Source organism: Acomys russatus, chromosome 24, assembly GCF_903995435.1.
Source record: "Acomys russatus chromosome 24, mAcoRus1.1, whole genome shotgun sequence".
NCBI lineage: Eukaryota > Metazoa > Chordata > Mammalia > Rodentia > Muridae > Acomys > Acomys russatus.
Window position 1 is genome coordinate 14472060 of NC_067160.1, and position 18559 is coordinate 14490618.

The 18559-nt window shown below is 45.9% G+C and overlaps 1 protein-coding gene across 1 annotated transcript in view; it reads right to left on the bottom strand.

Moving 5' to 3' along the window:
* The window catches only part of Rapgef4 (Rap guanine nucleotide exchange factor 4), a 287611-nt gene that overhangs the window by 4833 nt on the left and 264219 nt on the right, over nt 1-18559 (bottom strand). The window contains exons 24-29 of the mRNA XM_051166215.1: nt 17324-17449; nt 16740-16918; nt 13725-13815; nt 10017-10067; nt 9157-9244; nt 8488-8552 (exon numbers count right to left, since the gene is read on the bottom strand). Of these exons, the coding sequence (XP_051022172.1) occupies nt 8488-8552; nt 9157-9244; nt 10017-10067; nt 13725-13815; nt 16740-16918; nt 17324-17449 (600 nt within the window). The remainder of the gene's footprint in view (nt 1-8487; nt 8553-9156; nt 9245-10016; nt 10068-13724; nt 13816-16739; nt 16919-17323; nt 17450-18559) is intronic.

Sequence of the window (18559 nt, forward strand, 5' to 3'; positions counted from 1 at the left end):
TTGTAAGCGATTGCTAGGTCCCCTGGGGGCAGGCCAGTGGAATGGCCAGTAAGCTAACAAGAAGAGCCTAGGCCTTAAAAATGTATATACGTGAGCTTCACACTGTGAAACAGGATGCTTCCGCTTGGAAGATTCTGGCAAGTGGAAATGGCGCATGTCTGCACGGGATGCTTTCTCACACACGAAGAGGAAATCGGAAAAGTTGTTTGAACTTCACTTTGATAAAGGGTCCTAAAAACCAGCACGACTGTTGATCAGCATGAGAAATAAACTGCAAATACCTCCAAGAAAACGTAGCATACAATGTATAATTAGCCTCTGATATATGGAGCCCCAGAATAAACAGTAACTATGATAATTTCCCTGCTAATTTACTTTAAGCTGTTTTTTCACTCCTGTAAAGGCTTTGCATCGGAAGGGCACAAGTATATTCCATGTAGAATTATTGTAATTCTTCAGATATTGAATGGAGTGTAATTACCGAAACCCCCATGAAATGCTGCCAGTATGCCCCTCTGAAGAATAATAAAACAATTAGCAGGGGTCAGAAACCTCTTCCTATACCATTTTGTAGGGAGTAATTGTTCTGCTTTTTAGTTTTGAAAGATAAAACATTTCACTCTGACTTTAGTTTTAGACTACTCTTTATAGCTATCCTCTGAGGCTTCATAATTTTTAGCTCATTATGTAGTTTAAAATGTGAGAACAATTGTTCAAATCCGTAATTTCTAGCCCCGAAGTTCATTTTACCTTTCTGAATCTTTGATTAATTTTAACAATGGTTTTAATTTTGACGTATCCTTTTAATTGTATTGCCAAGATAACTTCAGCTTAACTTCAAAATCCAACTCGGGCTTTATAAGGAGGTCCATTCTTTCCCTTTGTGAGGTCCAGACAATAATGTTTAATGGTGTGAACTCGGCGATGACAGTGAAACCTAGTAGCATTGCTGGCCAGGGTTAGCTTAAAGGATGATTTCAAGGGGGCAAAAAAAAAAAAAAAAGGAAGAGGGGCTAGCATGATATTTTAGCTCCAAGATGTTTTGCTCCGACACATGCAATATCTAATATGCTGCTGAGACTTCAGAAATCAACCCCCCCCCCAAATAACACCACATCCAGGGGTGCACAACGCCTTCTATATAGCCTGCATATAAGCCATGGCTTCCCAGTGCTTGGCCTCAACCGGCAGTAGGAACACTTCAGCTCGAAAGTCAGCCTTCTCATTCGTAAGCATTTCTGCTTTAGAATCATGTTGATGTTTGGAGTCAAAGTATTTCTCCCTTTACTTTTCACCCAGTGAGCTCTTAAACCTTAACAAATATGTTAGGTTGGTTTCTCAGACACACAGTACTCTCACCTTGGGTCTTCCCTGACTCAACCTAAACCTACCCCCAACCCCACCCGCCGGTTTATTCAGCACTTTCTTACAGGGTGATTTGGTCTCTTCTAGCCAGTTTCTACAGTGACATCTTAGAGTGCAGAGAAATCACTTTGCTCCCCTCCTTGATCTACATCTAAGTCACAATGTGGATCAAATTATGTAACTGACATCTGCTGCACTTCAGAGAATTAAGCCTGGCTCCCTGGGATGCTGTCCGGACACACAGCTCTCTGCTCTGCAAATGTCCAGGTGATTTTGAGGATCAGGGTGGAAGATTTTTACATTTATCTCCACTAAAACATATCCAGTTAGTCTTTCTGTCTTTTGCGTTCCAAAGGCTCTGCCCTATGTGTCATCTTTGGTGTTAGACACGGTTATCCGTTCTTGTGCTTAGCTGAGGTTGGCCAAAACTAAAGTTAAAGAGACACAGGTTTCATTAGACAACTGCTATAATGGGGAGGGAGCAAAAGGATTACACCCTGGGCTCAGAGGTCTTGCCAGAGCAGGTTGGCCTGCCTGGAGCCTGCCAGGCAACTCACTGTAATGGCAGGCCAGAGGGGACCTGCTTGATTACTCCAGAGCACAAGTCTCACCTCTTCCCCCCCCCCCCCACCCCACCCCAAAGCGCAGGATACAGACTCCTATTAGCAATTGGCTCATTACAAAAGCAATTTGAGGTGGGTGTGAGGAGAGCGCACACCCTCAGGAGGTCCTCCAGGTTGGTGGGGTGGACAGACTGAAATCCCTCCTCACAGCTGAAAGGATTCTTTTGTGGGACTAGCTCTAAGTGCAGGCCTTTGAGGCTGGTTTGTTTGCACAGTTCCCGACCTGTGGGGGCTGAGAGATGGACCCAGCTGAGGCTGAGGAACTCTTCTTAAGATGAGCACTTGCAGAAAGCCCACAAAAGATTTCTCTTTCTAACTGAAGGAGACTCAGAAACACATGTCCCTCTTGGGGCCCTGTGTGAGTCACATGGTGACCAACTGTGCCTGCACTTGACCTCGGAGGTGACAAGGCAGATACAAATGTCCCTCAAGTTCTGAGGTAGATCATTATCCTTGGATACAGGGAGGTGGGAGGTGTCTTGTCCAAGGCCTCAGCTGCACCCATTTACCGGCCTATGGGGCAGCCTTTGAGGAGCAGGCTTGCCCAGTCAGGTTTTCTCGTTTCCATTTTCAGACCCATGTGGACCTGGGGCTGTCTGCTGGGCTTTTATGCTTTGCAGCCTTCCTAGTGACTCTTGGCCCTGCCCAAGCTGCTCGCCTGCGTTCCTGAGGTGGTACAGGCTCATGTGTCTAATGTTCAAGTTCAGACTAGCTTGCCTCCCAGGCAAGGCTACCTGACACTGGTACAGGCTCAGACACCACCAGTCAGCTGTGCTGGGCTTAGGCCACTTGGCTCCTCAGCTAGGAGCAGCCTGAGGAAGCAAGCAGCTCCTGGGACTCAAGCCTCTTGCTATGAAGTGCCCGTCGGAGCAGGCTTTGCCTCTCCTTCTGTTGACCTCTAAGATCTTAATCTTTCTTATTCTTTTGATTTTGACTTTCAAGTAAGATCTTGCTGGCCCTAAACTTGTGACCCTCCAGTGCCCCGATGGTGGACATGGGCTGTGTTCACAACTGCTGTCGCTCTTGTTTTCTGAGCTCTCTTCTCTTATGGCATTTCTATTCCTTCTGCTTTGAAAATCTCTCTCTCTCTCTCTCTCTCTCTCTCTCTCTCTCTCTGTGTGTGTGTGTGTGTGTGTGTGTGTGTGTGCTTACTGAGCATAGGCCCTCTAGCTATCCTCTATGTTTTGTATGTATAAAACCTGATTTACAAAGGGTAACATTTTTTGTTCAGACTTTCAGGACAAGAATTTTTTCCCCATTATACAGTCTCTTCTCCAAAAATTATGCTCTTGGTAGCAACTGCTGGCTGTGCACAGTAAGCGGTCCCGAAGAAGCCTGACCTTGGTCCCCATCCGTGGATCTTTCTTATCCAAAGGCTTTGTGACAGACAGACAGACATATCTAAGATACATAACATTCACAGTCTATTGCACATAGGACGGTCATGGGCATCACAGTGCAGTATGCATGTATGCAGTACTGTGAGCACCTCACACATACTGGGGTAGCCTGGAAGGGACACTGCAGGACAGAGGACCATGAGGTGGGGAAGGGAAAGAGTCATGCCCATTCAGGAACAGACAACTAAGGGAACAAATCTCAGTTTTGCCTAAGAAGCCATGGGGCACCCTCGTTAATTCGATTCCTAACAAATAGAAAATGCTTCTGGATGTCACAAAATCCTTTTCAAAATGCCCTTTCTTATCAAGGCCAGCACTGGACTATCACTGGTTTAACTCTTCTACTTGACAGATATTTGTTGCATAGTTAGAATCTACAGACCCATTTCGTGATGGATGGACGTTCGTGAAGCGTCAGTGGACACGACAGACAAGATCCCTCACCTTCTAGTGTGGAGGACAGATGAGGGAAGGCAAAGATGGCGATCTTGGATCGTTAAGAGTTATTCTCAAGGCTGGGCCACTATTCAGAGTGCTCGATGTGAGTGAGCAATGCCAGACAGGGAGTCAAGGACGCTCAACGCAGAGAACGGGCATGAGCTACAGCCTGAACCATGAAAGGGGGCCAGAGACACGGACACTGGGGACACATCACTTTCAGGGAAAGGTGGCAGCTAGAACAAAGGGCCCACGGCTGGCATGGGAAGGAAGAAAGGCGTCGAAGCTCGAAGGGTCCTTAGCGCAGCATGGCTGGATCTTCCTGTGAGACTGTGTGAAGTGTGGCTTTGTCTGCTGCTGACATGGCTGCAGGGGCTTCTCACCCATAGGCTTCTTTGGTGCATGTCTTTTACTACTCGCGTGACCTCTGTTGTAATAACTTGTTAATTTTTAATATTCCATCTGTTTATGTCTTATCTTTACAACAGCGTGTACTCTAAAGGACCAGGACCACTCAGTAGGCATCTTTTAATTTCCTAGTGAGATCCTTTGCCTGGGCACTCTCATATGTTCCGTTGCTTTGAAGCTTGCTCTTTGGAAAAATCTGCATTTGTCTTGGTCTGTGAAGTCTATATAAAGTATAAGTCCCAACTGCATTCCTATAGCTTTCCTTTGGATTGTAAAGGTCCTGGGGACCAGGCAGGTTTGAAATATACATACATACATACATACATACAAACATACACACACACACACACACACACACACACACACACACATAACCTAAAGGTTCTTTTTTCCATAGACCCAGGTAACAAAACTAGTGCTTCACATTCTTCTTTTAGAATATTACTGGTGGGCTGGAGAGATGGCTCAGCAGTTAAGGGCACTGGTTGCTCTTCCAGAGGTCCTGAGTTCAATTCCCAGCAACCACATGGTGGCTCACAACCATCTATAATGAGATCTGGTGCCCTCTTCTGGTGTGCAGGTGCACATGCAGGCAGAACACTGTATATGTAATAAATAAATCTTAAAAAAAAAAAAAAAAAAAAGAATATTACTGGCATTAGAAGCCACATTGTTGCAAATCATATAACGGTATGGCTGGAGAAGCCAAACTGAAAGGATTCAAAACGTTTCTCTTCCTCAATAAGCTTCTGTTCATGTTTCCAGAAGTCTACAACTTTCCCCATGCTTCACGTCCCAGAAAAAAAAAGTGACTACTTCAAAATCTTATTCTTAAATAAATATACCTAAATATGGGTATGTCTGACATAGAGCCAGCCTTGTGGTACAGCAACACGCTTTCTGCAGCCTCGGATGGTGGCAGCCGGCCAGCAGGTTATCCTTTAATCCGTTGCTGGTCTACCTTCTGAGTGTTATAAATATTCATACATGCCATAGAAAGCTATAAAGGGCTTTATTCAAACATTTTTTGAATACCCCTTTATGTTTCCCAAAAAAGAAAGAATGCCTGAAAAAAAATTTTTTTTTTTTTGCATAAGGATCAGAGTGTGAGGTCTCTTTTGTTCATACTCACAAATCCTGAAAACCAATCTGCAACAAATTCTCTAATCCTCATTCCATACCCCAAGGGTGAAGACACTCAAAATAAAAACAAAACAAAAACCAGGGTTGGCATGCTGGCTCACTGTGCCCGTGTGAGGCCAGCACCACAGAAAGGCGTTTGCTGTCCCTGGCTGCCCTGGTGACTTCTGCTCCCTGACAGGCTCCCCACTGGGGACAGAGCCCAGCAGGTCTACCCACGCAGACTGCCAACTCCTTTCACACCTGGTCCTTGCTGATGGATGACTGACAGAAATCTAGAAAAGAAGATGCAGCCGTCTCATAGGGGTGGGTGCACTTCTGAGGAAACAGTATATAAGCACACACTCATCAAAGATACTGCACCAGTCAGTAAATGGTTTCACATAGGGGTGAGTGTGGATGAGGGTGATGGGTGGTGGTGCCTAGAAGAAGGGTGGGGCTGGTTGATGGGAGAGAGCGCTAGAAAGCTTGCCAACACAGACCGATCAATGTAGATTGATAACGCCATATGATCAATCCGATCTGGAAAGCCAATCAAATCTATCTGAAATTCTATTTCACGTTCTCGGAACATCTAACCTGTGGGAGGGCATTTCTGAAGACTGTCTGGTAATATTTAGAAAGTTGCTGGCATAGTGGACTAAGAACACTTCCCCAAAGTTGTTCCCCTCACCCCTGTGCACAGCTACTGAACCTTTAATTTTTGATGAAACACTCTGACACCCCAAGTGAGTGCTCCATTTTCTAGCCTACCTTCCACGTGATTAAATTTCTAGCCACTAAAAAATGATGGACACGGCACGTCCAGCTTCTTTCCTGCCCTTCAAGGCAAAAGCGTTCCTTCATGCACCCTTTCTCCTCTTCACAGCTAAAATGTGGATATGATGGTGTCATCATAGACCACATGAAATGGCATGAGAGCTGAAGCCAGGAACCTTGACTGTTCTCAGAGCGGGGTTTCTATGCTCACTTAAGACTTCAAAGTGCAAAGAAGTAAACTTACCATTTTCTAAGGCATCACAATGATGCTCAGCACATCATTAGTTTGGACTTTGTGTATTGTAGCTGCAGGGCTGGCTTGACTATTCAGTGGCTGTTAAACAAATATGTCTACCGAGAGCAGACCAGTTAGGGCCTCCGTGCTGATTGCCTTGCAGGGAGGGGTCCATTGCTATGGTACCTGAGGTACAGACACGAGGAGCATCTTGACTTCCCCTCTGCAGGCTGTGGAGGGGACATGATTCTAGAAACCTAGAGACAACTCTTAGTCCTCAGTTGTCGCCCCCCCCCACCCCCGCCGCTCCCAGGATGGCTGCCATTCCTGATTGCTCTGGACCATATAGTGCACATTAGCAGTCTCAAGTTCTGAGGTCAGTCAACTCTTCTGGGAATCCCAAGTTTCACAGCTCAGTGGTTGCCTTAGCTGCCCTGCAGTGTTAGTATGCTCTGCAGAAGGCGCAATGCCTATTTGCTAGATCTTTTACTTTGGAAAAACAAGTGTTTTTCTTTCTTTCTTTCTTTCCTTCCTTCCTTCTTCCCTTCCTTCTTTCCTTCCAATTCTGGGGAATGTTTAACTCAATGTTAACAAGTAGGCAAAGAATTTTTTCTTTTCATTAAAAAAACAAAAACAAAAACAAAACAAAAAACACCAAACTGATCCCATAGCAGAGACAGTCAGGTTCAACCTTTGGTATATGGAGAGAAAGCACCTAGAAACCATTTACTGACTGGTGCAGTATCTTTGACGAGTGTGTGCTTATATACTGTTTCCTCAGAAGTTTAAAACAGTGAACCCAGCAGCCAAAGCTGTGCTTCTAACCGCAAGCTCACAGTGAACAGGGCTGAGCCATAGCCCACATACAGCAGGCATATACACTATCTTGATTCCAAGAAACAATTAGACTTCTAAAACTACAGCACTTTCTGGCTTACAGGAAGCCTCGTGTACCATGAACCATCCATCCATCTAGAAGTGGATGAAGCAGGCACAAGCCCCATTTTCTGTTGAGGAAACAGACTCACATGGAAGACATGTGAGCATGCGAGCAAAGGGATGGAACTGGGAAGCCAGGTGTGGTGGTGCACGCCTTTAATCCCAGCACTCGGGAGGCAGAGGCAGGTGGATCTCTGTGAGTTCGAGGACAGCCTGGTCTACAAAGTGAGTCCAGGACAGCCAAGGCTACACAGAGAAACCCTGTCTTGGGGGTGGGGGTGGGGAAGGGATGGAACTGGGTATTGATCCTAAACGTCTCCTGAGTTCCAAATCCGGAGCCACATAATCTTGGGCAAATGCTTACCCCTTGGGAAGTGAAGCCCCATCCCTCCATCTTTCCAGGCTCTATGCAGCCCAGGGATTCGGAGACAGTGTGGCATTCCATTGACATGGGCTGTGCAGCTGAAGAAAGGCTTTGCCAGGGCCTGCAATATTGCTTCATGGAAGAGAAGGAAACAAACTACAAAGCGCTTTTGCCAGACTCTCTTCTCTGGGTGGGAGTAGGGTCAAGGCGGGGGAAGGGGGGAGGCTGGAAAGTGCTGAATATGAAAGTGCCAGTTTCACATTTGTTGCCAGGATATTTCATTGTTGTTGTTGTTGTCATCGTTGTAGAGATCTGCGAGTCTCCAAGTCCCCCTCTGAACTTGAGTGAACTTTATGAGACCAAGCAATACACACTTAGATTAATACCCTATAATAAAGATTGGCTGTACTGTTGCCTTTTACCTACATGCACTCAAGTCAGCCCTGGCAGATAAACATTTCCAAGGCATCCTGGGGCAGTCTAGCTGCACAGACCTTACAAAACAACAAGAAACACAGAAGTCACTCTTGAACATTCATGCGTTTTAACAACAGGCAGTGGAGGGACAGCAGCACACCGCATAGAAAGCTAACTGCTGCTGTGAGCCACGCACAAATACCATTCAACTCCACAAAAGGGAACTGACAGCAAAAGAGAGAGCCAATTTGAACCAAATGTTTTAAAACTCCATTCTGTATAGCTACCTTTGTAACATGGCAGCATACACAGAAGTTATTTGCCTTATTAGTACGAATGCAAATTTTATTTGAAAAAAAAAAAAACCCATTGTGGTTAAGGTTATAATACTGCACGTACCATTTTTTCAAAGTTTACTAGATTGTCAATGAACGTCTTGTTCCCCTCATGAGTAAATGTCATATCTGTAAAGAAATAAAAGCCACATTCCAGTCACTAACCGAAATATGTCATACTAAGAAAGTACAATAGCACAATTAGCATATGCGGGTAGATTTGCATAACACTGCAGTTGAAAAAGCTGATAATGGTTTCTTTTATGTTAGGTGTTTAACTTTCCAAATCACTTTACCTGAGGTTAGTAAAATCTCTAACTAAACCCTTTTCACTCCCGCTCCCGTCCGCTCTCAAGGCTTCAAAACCATGGGCTTTCTGGCTTTCTTTCTTTCTTTCTTTTTCTTTTGGTTTTTCAAGACAGGGTTTTTCTGTGTAGCCTTGGCTATCCTGGACTCTCTCTGTAGACCAGGCTGGCCTTGAACTCACAGCAATCCGCCTGCCTCTGCCTCCCAACTGCTGGGATTAAAGGCGTGCGCCACCACGCCTGGCCCATGGGCTCTTCATAACACCACCTTCCCACCTTCCAACCCTTTTAGGAGACTGAGGTCCAAGAGTGGGAGTCAAAGACGGAGGAAAGAGAAAGTCTTCTTGCCAGAGAGCTTTCTCAGGGGGTGTTCATCTTCACCCCTCAATCGCTCCCTCCCTCCAGGCCTGGGTGTGTCATCAGATTACCTTTAATAAGCAAGGGCATAAAAGGGATAAGGGGAGGCTCCAGTTTAGCCGCTGTCAGCCTGTAGGCTCTGTGGTTTCTGGAAGGATCCTTGAAAGAAACAAAATGTTTCTGGTCAGTGATGAGTGATACATGCCACACCCCCTTTTAAACCTCTTAGCACACATAGCCCTGTTATGCCACAGTCATGGATTCAGGGATGAGCTATAGCTACAGAAGAAAGGAAGACTTAATCTGGTTTGATTTGTTTTAGAACAACTCCGCATACGGTGGGACAGTACTGTGCTGTTTGCTTCCACCCTGGTTTGGAGGTACCTACAGAAGCCAAGGGAAGGCATCCCTCTGGATGCAGAAGTGAACTGTGTAAAACAAAGCTCAACAGACTCCCTCACTCCCTGAGGTCCCCACCTGCCTCCCAAAGGTTGGGCTTCCCGGCCCGTCCTCTGCCTGGCATAGCCAGTCCTAACTTGCCCTCTGAACCATCCCGTGCCTCCTAGCAACACCTATTCACCACTTTCCTGTCTGGTAGCACCTCCCAGACAACGGGGAGACATAATTTTGGCAAGCCAAGAATCTTAGCTTCCAACCCATAGTCACCTGAGCTGAGCTAGGTAGGGATCCTATTACACTGCTTTTCTAAGTTACACAAATTGACCTTATGTGGGACATAAGTCCTCTTTAAGTTAGTTCCTCAGGGAGCCATTCATTAGCAAGACATGCTTGTTTTAGCAGCACTAAAAGGGATCATAAACTTCTTAAAGTCACACAAGGACGGATAAAATTTCTACAGCGAGAACTTCAGCTAATCAGAAATTGGATTAATGCGGACAGTGAACAGAATAAAGAAGCCACTGTCACTTACCATTAAGCTCTCAAACTCTGCATAGAACTTCTTAAACTTGCTTGGCAGTTTCTGTTAATAAAACGAAAATGACACACGTATCTGTCAGATTCTCGATCTAGACCTAGATTGCGTGCCACTCTAAGGGAAGCACACTTCTTCTGCCTCCTAATCAAACACCTCTGAGCCAGGGTGAATGATCATGCGTCCTGTCACTTGAGAATGATCCCTGGAATACAAGGAGCTTGCCTTTGAAAACTCCCAATGTAGCTGAATTCCAAGAAGCTGTGAACATGTTGGCCTTACTGCTTTTATAATATATTCCCGACTGGACGATTCATAAGCAGGACTGCCTGCATTCCTGTAACTGTGACTGGCCAGGACCTTACAAGTCCTTGTTTCTAGCAACTCTTTAATTCCCTCCAATTATACATTTAGTCTGGAGAATGTTAGCATTAAAAAGCCTTAGGGATGATGCAGCCCTCCTCCTCTTCCTCCTTTATAGAGAAAGCCCCACAAGAAAAGAGCCTTCCTTTTTTTTTTTTTTTTTTTTTTAACCTATTTTCTCAGTGCCTAACAGTGCTGAGGTACAGAGAGATTCACTTTCCTTTGAATAGTTAAAACCTGTGTATTACAGACAGAAGGTGTTATTCTCAGGGCCTGTGTGTCCCCATGCCACAGCTGGCCATCCCTGGCTCCTTTGGTTTATATTTCCTGCTTGCTTTTCTGTCACTTCCCTCCTATGCTTGGAGCTGCTTTCTCAAGCGAACGCTTCTGCATGGTTTCTCTGCCTGGCTCTAATGGAAAATATGAGAGTTCTACCCAGGCGCTGGCTTCTCACAGCTATGCATTGGTTCCTGTCAGCACCACTCCGTGCACCTGCTGGGAGAGGCCAGGAGATCAGTAGCGGATCCCATTTCGATCCGAGGCTCCCCATTTTGCTGAGAGCTGCTTTCACAAAGCTGAACTTTTCTGCTGATGAAGCCAGGGGGTGCAGAGCGACATGTTTCTCGTCGTGAGGTGGGGAGAGCATCAGCAGAGCCACAACCTAGAGGTTCTGGACAGCCCTGCTCTGCCCAGTGAAGTCCCCTTCTACAACTGCCCCACCAGCCAGCCTTCTGCAGTCCTCTGGAACACTCCTACCTGTTCTCTGGGGTGTGGGTCCCACTGTCCTGTTCCCACTAAAGCACCTGTAGGACTCCTATTTTGTTTTTGGAAGCCAGTGCCTTGCACATCCTCCACATCCCCGAGTACCCAGTTTCAAGGATGTGGAAAGCCTCATAGTATCTCTCAGAAGACGCATTCAAGGCTGAAAGCTGCCATGGGCACCAAGGGTCACGTGGAGCATCACCACACCGAGTTGTAAATATAATCTATTTAAAAAATTATACCTTTCTGGACTTGGACATGGCAACACACACCTTTAAACCAGGTACCCTGGAGGCAGGGACAAGGGATCTTTGTGAGTTCCAGGCGGATCTGGTCTCCATCACGTGTTCAAGGCCCACCAGGGCCACATATTCAGGACTACATAGTGAGCACACCTATGTAGGTTAGACTACTTCTGTCATCCTAGCTCTCTCTTAACTTAGCCAGATTCTCAGACAGAAGCAATAGGCAGTGTGGTTATAAACCTTTTTTGTGGCTTTCAAGACTGGCCTCTATCTGTACACTGTTTCAGAAGAAGTGTCTTGCTTGGGGCCATTAGCCAATCCAGGGGATGGCTAGGAATGTCAGCAGGCATTTTTGTTGTCATAACTGTGGGAGCGGGAGGAAGCAATAGGATGTGCTATCGAAATACAGCGGGTGTGGCCAGAGAAGGCAGCTTGGCACACTACAATACACAGGCAGTCCTCCACCACAGGAACTTGTCCTCCCAACTGTCAATACGGCCAAGGCTAGCACTCTTCAGTGCTTCATTTCAGATGGGAGTTGCTCTCCTGCCTTGAGCCCTTCTCCATACCACAGGCTCCTATAGTTCCTCCTCGGCTCACTGACTGTCTAACAGTGGCTCTACAGTCCCCAGAGATCACGCAGCATCCCTTACGCTGCTCATGTGGCTACGCTGGTGCTCACGGAAGCTGTGAGCCTTTCACCTAAATCGAAGAGGCTCAGGAGTGAAAGCTCTCCTTACAGAGTTACATAATCGCACTTCACCTTAAAAGAGGAATGGAGGTTTAATTACAAAAGGCTAATCTATTCTGTCAGAGACACACAGTGACAGAAATAGATGCTCATAGGCTCATGGGGCTCTTAGACCCGGAAAAGTAAAGGACTGGCCAGTTAGCTGTCTCCTTTTGCTGACAATAAACTGGCCAATGATCTGGCTGCACCCTCCCTGGGGGCCTCCAAGACATCCCAAAGGACCCAGTGCTCCATCTCACTGCATGGTTGCTGTGACGTAGACCCTCCAGCTGGCTTCCATGGATCCTCAAAAAAAAAAAAAAAACAAAAAAAACAAAAAACAAAACCAATAGAACTTCCCCCACCCCCACCCACAACCAACTCATGTGGACTCTGTGTGGGAGACCAGGAGCCATAAGCAGATTGGGGAGTGCAGACTACCAAAGGGGAACTCTTAAGTCTCTAGAGAGTCCAGGTATCTCAGGCAGAGAGACAGGGGCCGGGCACAATGGCTTCACGGCTTATTACTGGCGCACCCACTCTCTTCTCCCGCTGGCTGGAAGACGATACAGCTGCGTGGCTCACAGGCCTCACCAATTCCCTCATGCCTATATTCAGGGGATGAACTGCTGCGTGCTGCATCTGCCTGGAATTTTAAGAGAAACTCAAGACAGGAGGACGTGCAAGGGCCTGCCCTATAAACAATGGAAATATTTAGGAGACTCAAGGGAAGAAAATAGTTTCAAGAGGGAAATGGGTAGGAAAATAACTTCAAGGGGAATGCGGACACAAATGGCTGCAATTAAGCACCACGGCCAAGTGGGTCTCATATTCCTGCCCCCTCTGGTCCGCAGCCCCTCTTACATATGCCTGCGTCTATTTGTCAGGGGTCTGTCCTGAGTATGTCCTATTAGAGTTTAGTATCTCTTCCTGCCACATGGAAAGGGGGTAAGCACACTCTGAGCACTAAGCTAAGGACAAATGAAGGTGTTTTTGAACTGTCAGTGAATCACTCATCCTGTTTGTTAGAGGAATTCACAGCACACCTGCATAACGTTAGCTCCAGAGCAGTGCGTGCCAACTGTTGCTCCTCTCCGGAGGGAGGAATCACCAGGTGCCCAGGAGACCTCAGTCCTCTGCTGCTCCCCACAGTTGGCCTCCGGGAGGTTTCTCCCCGGAGCAAAATGACTACATGGATAAAATGGATCTTCCGCCCTCTTTCAATCACAGGTAGGGCTCAGTGCAAAAGCAATAAGCAGACATTTCAGAGACAATTCAACCAGTGAACAACGTGACTTTTGCAGCCATCAGAGCAATGCTAGCTAATCCTTCATGTTATCTGTACGACCTGGATTTAGGATTATTTGCATTGGAGAGATGGGAAAAACCCAAGGTTTCCTGCCCCTCTCCCTATTTCCTCCTCCACCTGGACAACAACTTTTTTAAACTCTCACTCTGAGGCAACTGGAAGAAGGAGACAGGTCACTCTCTCCCAGGGTCCCACCTTTTCCATTGTGAGTGCTGTTTCTATAAAAAAGCTCACTGGTGAGCCTCTGTTTTTATTCCTCAGGCAAAAGTCACAGCTGGATCTTGGCAGCAGCTTACCTCCCACGTTAGTGCCAAGCGGCTCACTGCAACGTTGCTAAGTCCCATGACGATGGCAAAAAAGGAATTTAGATTTTTGTACTCCTTGCAGCTGAAACACAAGAGGCACGCGTTTAAGAAGAATGCCCACTTTGGAGCAAGATTTAAGGAAAAAAAAAAAAAACGGAGTTCTATTTTCTGAGAGTCATTAATATTTATCAGGACTCGTTCATATGAACTGGCGGTGACAGATTTAACGCACTGTTGGAGTTCTGCTTGGGTAGCCGTGCTCTACCATGCTTTCCCAGCCGATGGCCCATTATAGTTTTAGAAAGTTGATAGCTTTGGCCATCGAGTTTGGGTTTTGAGAAGTAATTGACATTCACCTCCCCTGAGAGGGGTTATTATAATCCCAAATTGGCTGAAAGCTGTGGTGAACCTGGAAGGGGATGGGGAGACACATCCTATGGAATTGAAAAAGGGAGGGAGAATGTTGGAGAATTTGAGAGCCGGAAGTGGAGGCTCTGATGTGACAGGTAGGAAGGAGTTAAGGATGTCACAACTGCCTCTGCCACCCTAGCCCCTGTATGCTGTGTCAGTGACACTCAGCTTACAAGGCATGGTCCCTGTGGGACGGGCACTTGCTCTCCTGGACTTTAACGTCGGGAAATGACTTATCATATCAACAACCAAATAACATTACTTTATGTTTACGGACATTGGTGAGGCTCATAGTTTTGACTGTGTTTATGCCACTATGAGTATTTATGAATCTATATTGGGGATGAAGCAATGGATGGATCAAGGCTAGACATTCTTATTAAAATGTCACCCCAGGTACTTGATATATGTGATGACAAGCAACCACCACCACACACCTGAGGGTCTTGATACCAGGCCCCTAAAGACAGAAAGCATTATTTCATAATAACCACAAATCCTTCACCACCCATCAGTATGGTTATCTAAGGTAGCTGGTGTCATAAGTAAATCATGTTAGAGTAGACTTTTTTTTTTTTTTTTTTTTGTAGAAGACTCATCAATGGCTGCTCTGGCTGCTCATATTCAACTCCAAAAGTCACAATGAGCACTTCCTCACGTCTGTAGAAGCAGTACAAGGCGTGTTAGAGGATCACACATGTGAAAAACAAGAGAGGATGCTCCAGTGCTGGGGTCGCGGCTCCCAGGTCAAGGGCTGGCGCCATCACATACACATGCTGGCCTTTGCCTTGTGTAAGTGACTGGGAGAGAATAAATCCAGAGCTACAGGCCTGCTGTCACCCACTTTCTTATCATTCAAGGCAGGTCAGGAGATGACTGTCTGCCTCAGTTTCTCCTCCTGTGAACACAGGATAAAAACACCTCCGCCAATTCTGGCTCTCAAGCTCGCTAAGTTCCAGACATGGCCAAGAGCTTACAGAGAGTGCTGCCGCTCTAAAGACAGCAAACAAAACAGATGCTATTGCCTGTAACAGGAGTTCTCCACCTTGCTAACGCTGCAACCCTTTAATACACGGAATTATTTTGTTGCTACTTCACAAGGGTAATTTTTCTGCTGTTATGAATCTTAGTGTAAATACCTGATATGCAAAATATCGGAAGCAGGACCCTCAAAAGGGTCGCAACCCACATGTTGAGAGCCATCGGCCTGAAGGTTTCTGTTTTGTCCTTGTAGACTCAGGGTTACAGAAGTCTACAGTCTTTAATAGCTGGGCCGGGTTAACAGGTTCACTGTGAGACAGAAGGCTCAGCACAGGGCTGGATATGGTTAAATTATCAGCTGGCCCGTGGGGAAGCCTACGTCCACCTGTATAGTCAGCGGAAGCCAGGAGGAAGAGGGGTAAATTACAAAGGCAGACAGACACATTAAAACAGAATGCCTGGCTGCTTTGAGAGGATTGTCTGTGTTACCTCCATAAAATAGCAGACAGGTCCCCACTTCCCTCCTTGCTGCACTTGGCACTAGCAGGCTAAGGTGAAGAGAGAACGTGCTCCCTGTGATGGGAAAACACACCCTGCCGTACTTTCCATAATCCACTCATTTCAAACAGGTGAAGGCATTTGCTCACTGCACAGAGGCAAGGCAGAGTGGCCACATTTGACTGAACCTTTCTTCAGGTAGCCAGCTTTTCCAAAGAAAGAGCAAGCAGCACGTGAATTCAAAGGACCGGGTATTCTATTGTACTCTCGTATTTTTGGCAAAACAACTCAAGGCATTTGGCAAGCCAGCTTCTGTAACACACCAGGCGGCTCTCCTTTCTTTGTTTAGCTCTGGAAATCAAGACTCCGCGTGGGATCTGAGCTGTTTGGCTCTAGAAAGTTGCCGGGCCGGGGGGTCACTTGTTCTCCCAACCTGAGCTCGAGCCCTGCGTTTAGAAAGGGAAGGAGTCTCACAGTACAGGCCGCATTTAGCTTTTTTATTTTTAGCACTGTGGTGATACCAAAAACATGGAAGTAAACAGGAGGTTGTCAAGCATATCTAAATAGCAGGAGAAGATTAAATTCATGTCAGGGAGAAACCTAACTGGCCTCCGCAGTAAATAAATTGTTTCCCAAGAAGTGCTTTTAAATAGAATATTTATAAGATGTTTGCTTTCTCTGATGTGCATGGAGACGATTTCCTAGTGCCAGGGTAGCTAGCCTTTATGCATTTTTACTGATTCTATTCTGGCTGAGTTGGCTGAGCTGTTGTTCCAGCATGCTCTACTGCCCTCTACTGGTGAGAACGTGTCATGTGGGACCCTGGCTTCAAGAGCCTTATAAGTGTCTAAAAGGAACTTTTGTTTACTTAAAGCACTCTTCAAACAGAAGAGGGGAAAGTTCAGAGCAAGCCCCACTCCCCTCTTGACTCCAGCGCCAGCACTACAAGATGTTACTTTATATACTGATGTTAACTGTTAAAAAGCTGGAGACCCTCTTCCCTTCCAAGAATTCAGCTGCTGGAGGCTCTGACACTCTGCTTCTCTGTTTAAGGTGTATGCCAGGAGAAGACAGCTCAGAGAAAACGTTTTTTCATTCAAAGGTAAAGATACTTACTGAGCTGCTATCTTGATAAATTTTTTCAAAAGCTGAACACGCTTGCTGAGCTGGGGACAAAGGCAGATCTCAGTGACAACCCAAAATTGAATCTCATTAAATCTCCTCAGGAACAAATCCAAGTTTGCTGTGGTCTTTTTAAAATTATGCCTTCCAAATGTGTGGTAGATTAGCTCCAGCTAGAACAGAGAGGAAAACAATTTCACTTATTTGCTGGCTTTTAAATCAAAACGCCAGGCTGGCTCCTCTGTTTGTCAAGACAGTGTCCTGTCAAGCTGCAGATGTGAATCCAGTTGCTAACCCGGATGTGACTTGTCATATGCATTTGAAGGCCCTTCATGGAGCTTGCAGAATATAAAAATATAAACTAGGTGTTATTGGCTTAATAAACTCTGGAAGACATAGCAAAGCATCACAAAGATTTTTTTTTTCTTTCATGCTTAAGGATTTTATAAGCTCAACATGCACCAAACCCATCATGTGGCTCCCATATGGCAGCACACAGAAATGTGACTTGAGTGAGGCCAGCAGGCTCTGAGCAGAATCCTATGGAACTCATGTATGCTGCTTGCCGGGCACCTTACCTCGTGCACACAGTTGAAGAGTTCCCAATCATATGTTGTCATCTGGTATGCCAAGTCTTTGGAGCTCATCAGTTCAAAAGTTCCCACTGTCCCAGTGGTTGGGCCTTCCTGTTCTGGCAAGGGTGTCTGGGAAAAATTGTGAAAAACTGGATCAGAGCCACAAAAGGGGCAAAGGCTTAGAGCCAAATGCTTTCAGGAGTTTGTGATGGGATGGGATTTGGGGGGTATTTCAGGCATATTTTGAAATGTTGAGTTTGAGGTTAAAAGTGCCTTTGTTGTCTGTGGTATTTGCTTCAAGGTCATTTTTGTCTTTACTAACCATTATCACATTGTCATCAGTCATCACCACTGTCATCGCCACCATCATTCCAACTGCAAGTTATGGCAAATAAGACTCAGCAAAGGAGGACCTGGGACATTTCTCCTGTGCGGGTGTGTGTGGGGGGCTTGGGGTAACCTGGAGACACTTCCTTTTCCATGGTAAAGATGGAAAATGCTCTCAGAGACCTCTCTCTCATGTTTCCATGGAAACTGTTATAAAGCCAAATACTAGCATGGGAGTATGAATTTCTACCCACAGTACTGCTTAACTGCCGGTGGTGTCGGAGGTCAAGTTGCCACAGCCACGTCTTCACACATCACTGAAAGTAGCAAAGTGGCAGAGAGTGCTGTGAGCTGAGTCTACACAGGATTTCTAAGTCACCAACCCCCTGGGTTGAGAATGTTATTCCCATGTTTAGGGCAAGACCCAACTTTGCTACTTTGACCAAAACTTTTGGTCAGAAATTTTCATTTGGTTTACTTACCTCCTTTTGTATTCTAAGAAATGCTATAAAGTGTTTTTACTTTATAAGATGAGTGATAGACAAAGGAGTCTTACTTATCTCTAGGACCAGGATTAGACGGACACACACACACACACACACACACACACACGATGATGAAAATAATATTTGCCAACATGATGCTAACAGTATTTGGATATTCAATATTCATGTCACAGGGCCAGAGCTATCACTCTGGGTGAGCACTGTCCTTGCACGTACAAGGTTGGGTGCTCCAGCCCCAGCGTTAATAAGAGAAAAGGTTCATGTTAGAAAGATTAATATCAACATCTTCATTACCACTGTATTCAATAAATGCCCTCTGTGCTCTAGACACCAAAGAAAGGACACGCTCAGGGTGTAGGTGGTCCCTGCATTGAAAAGTTCAGTCTGTGAGATGAGTAACCAAGTT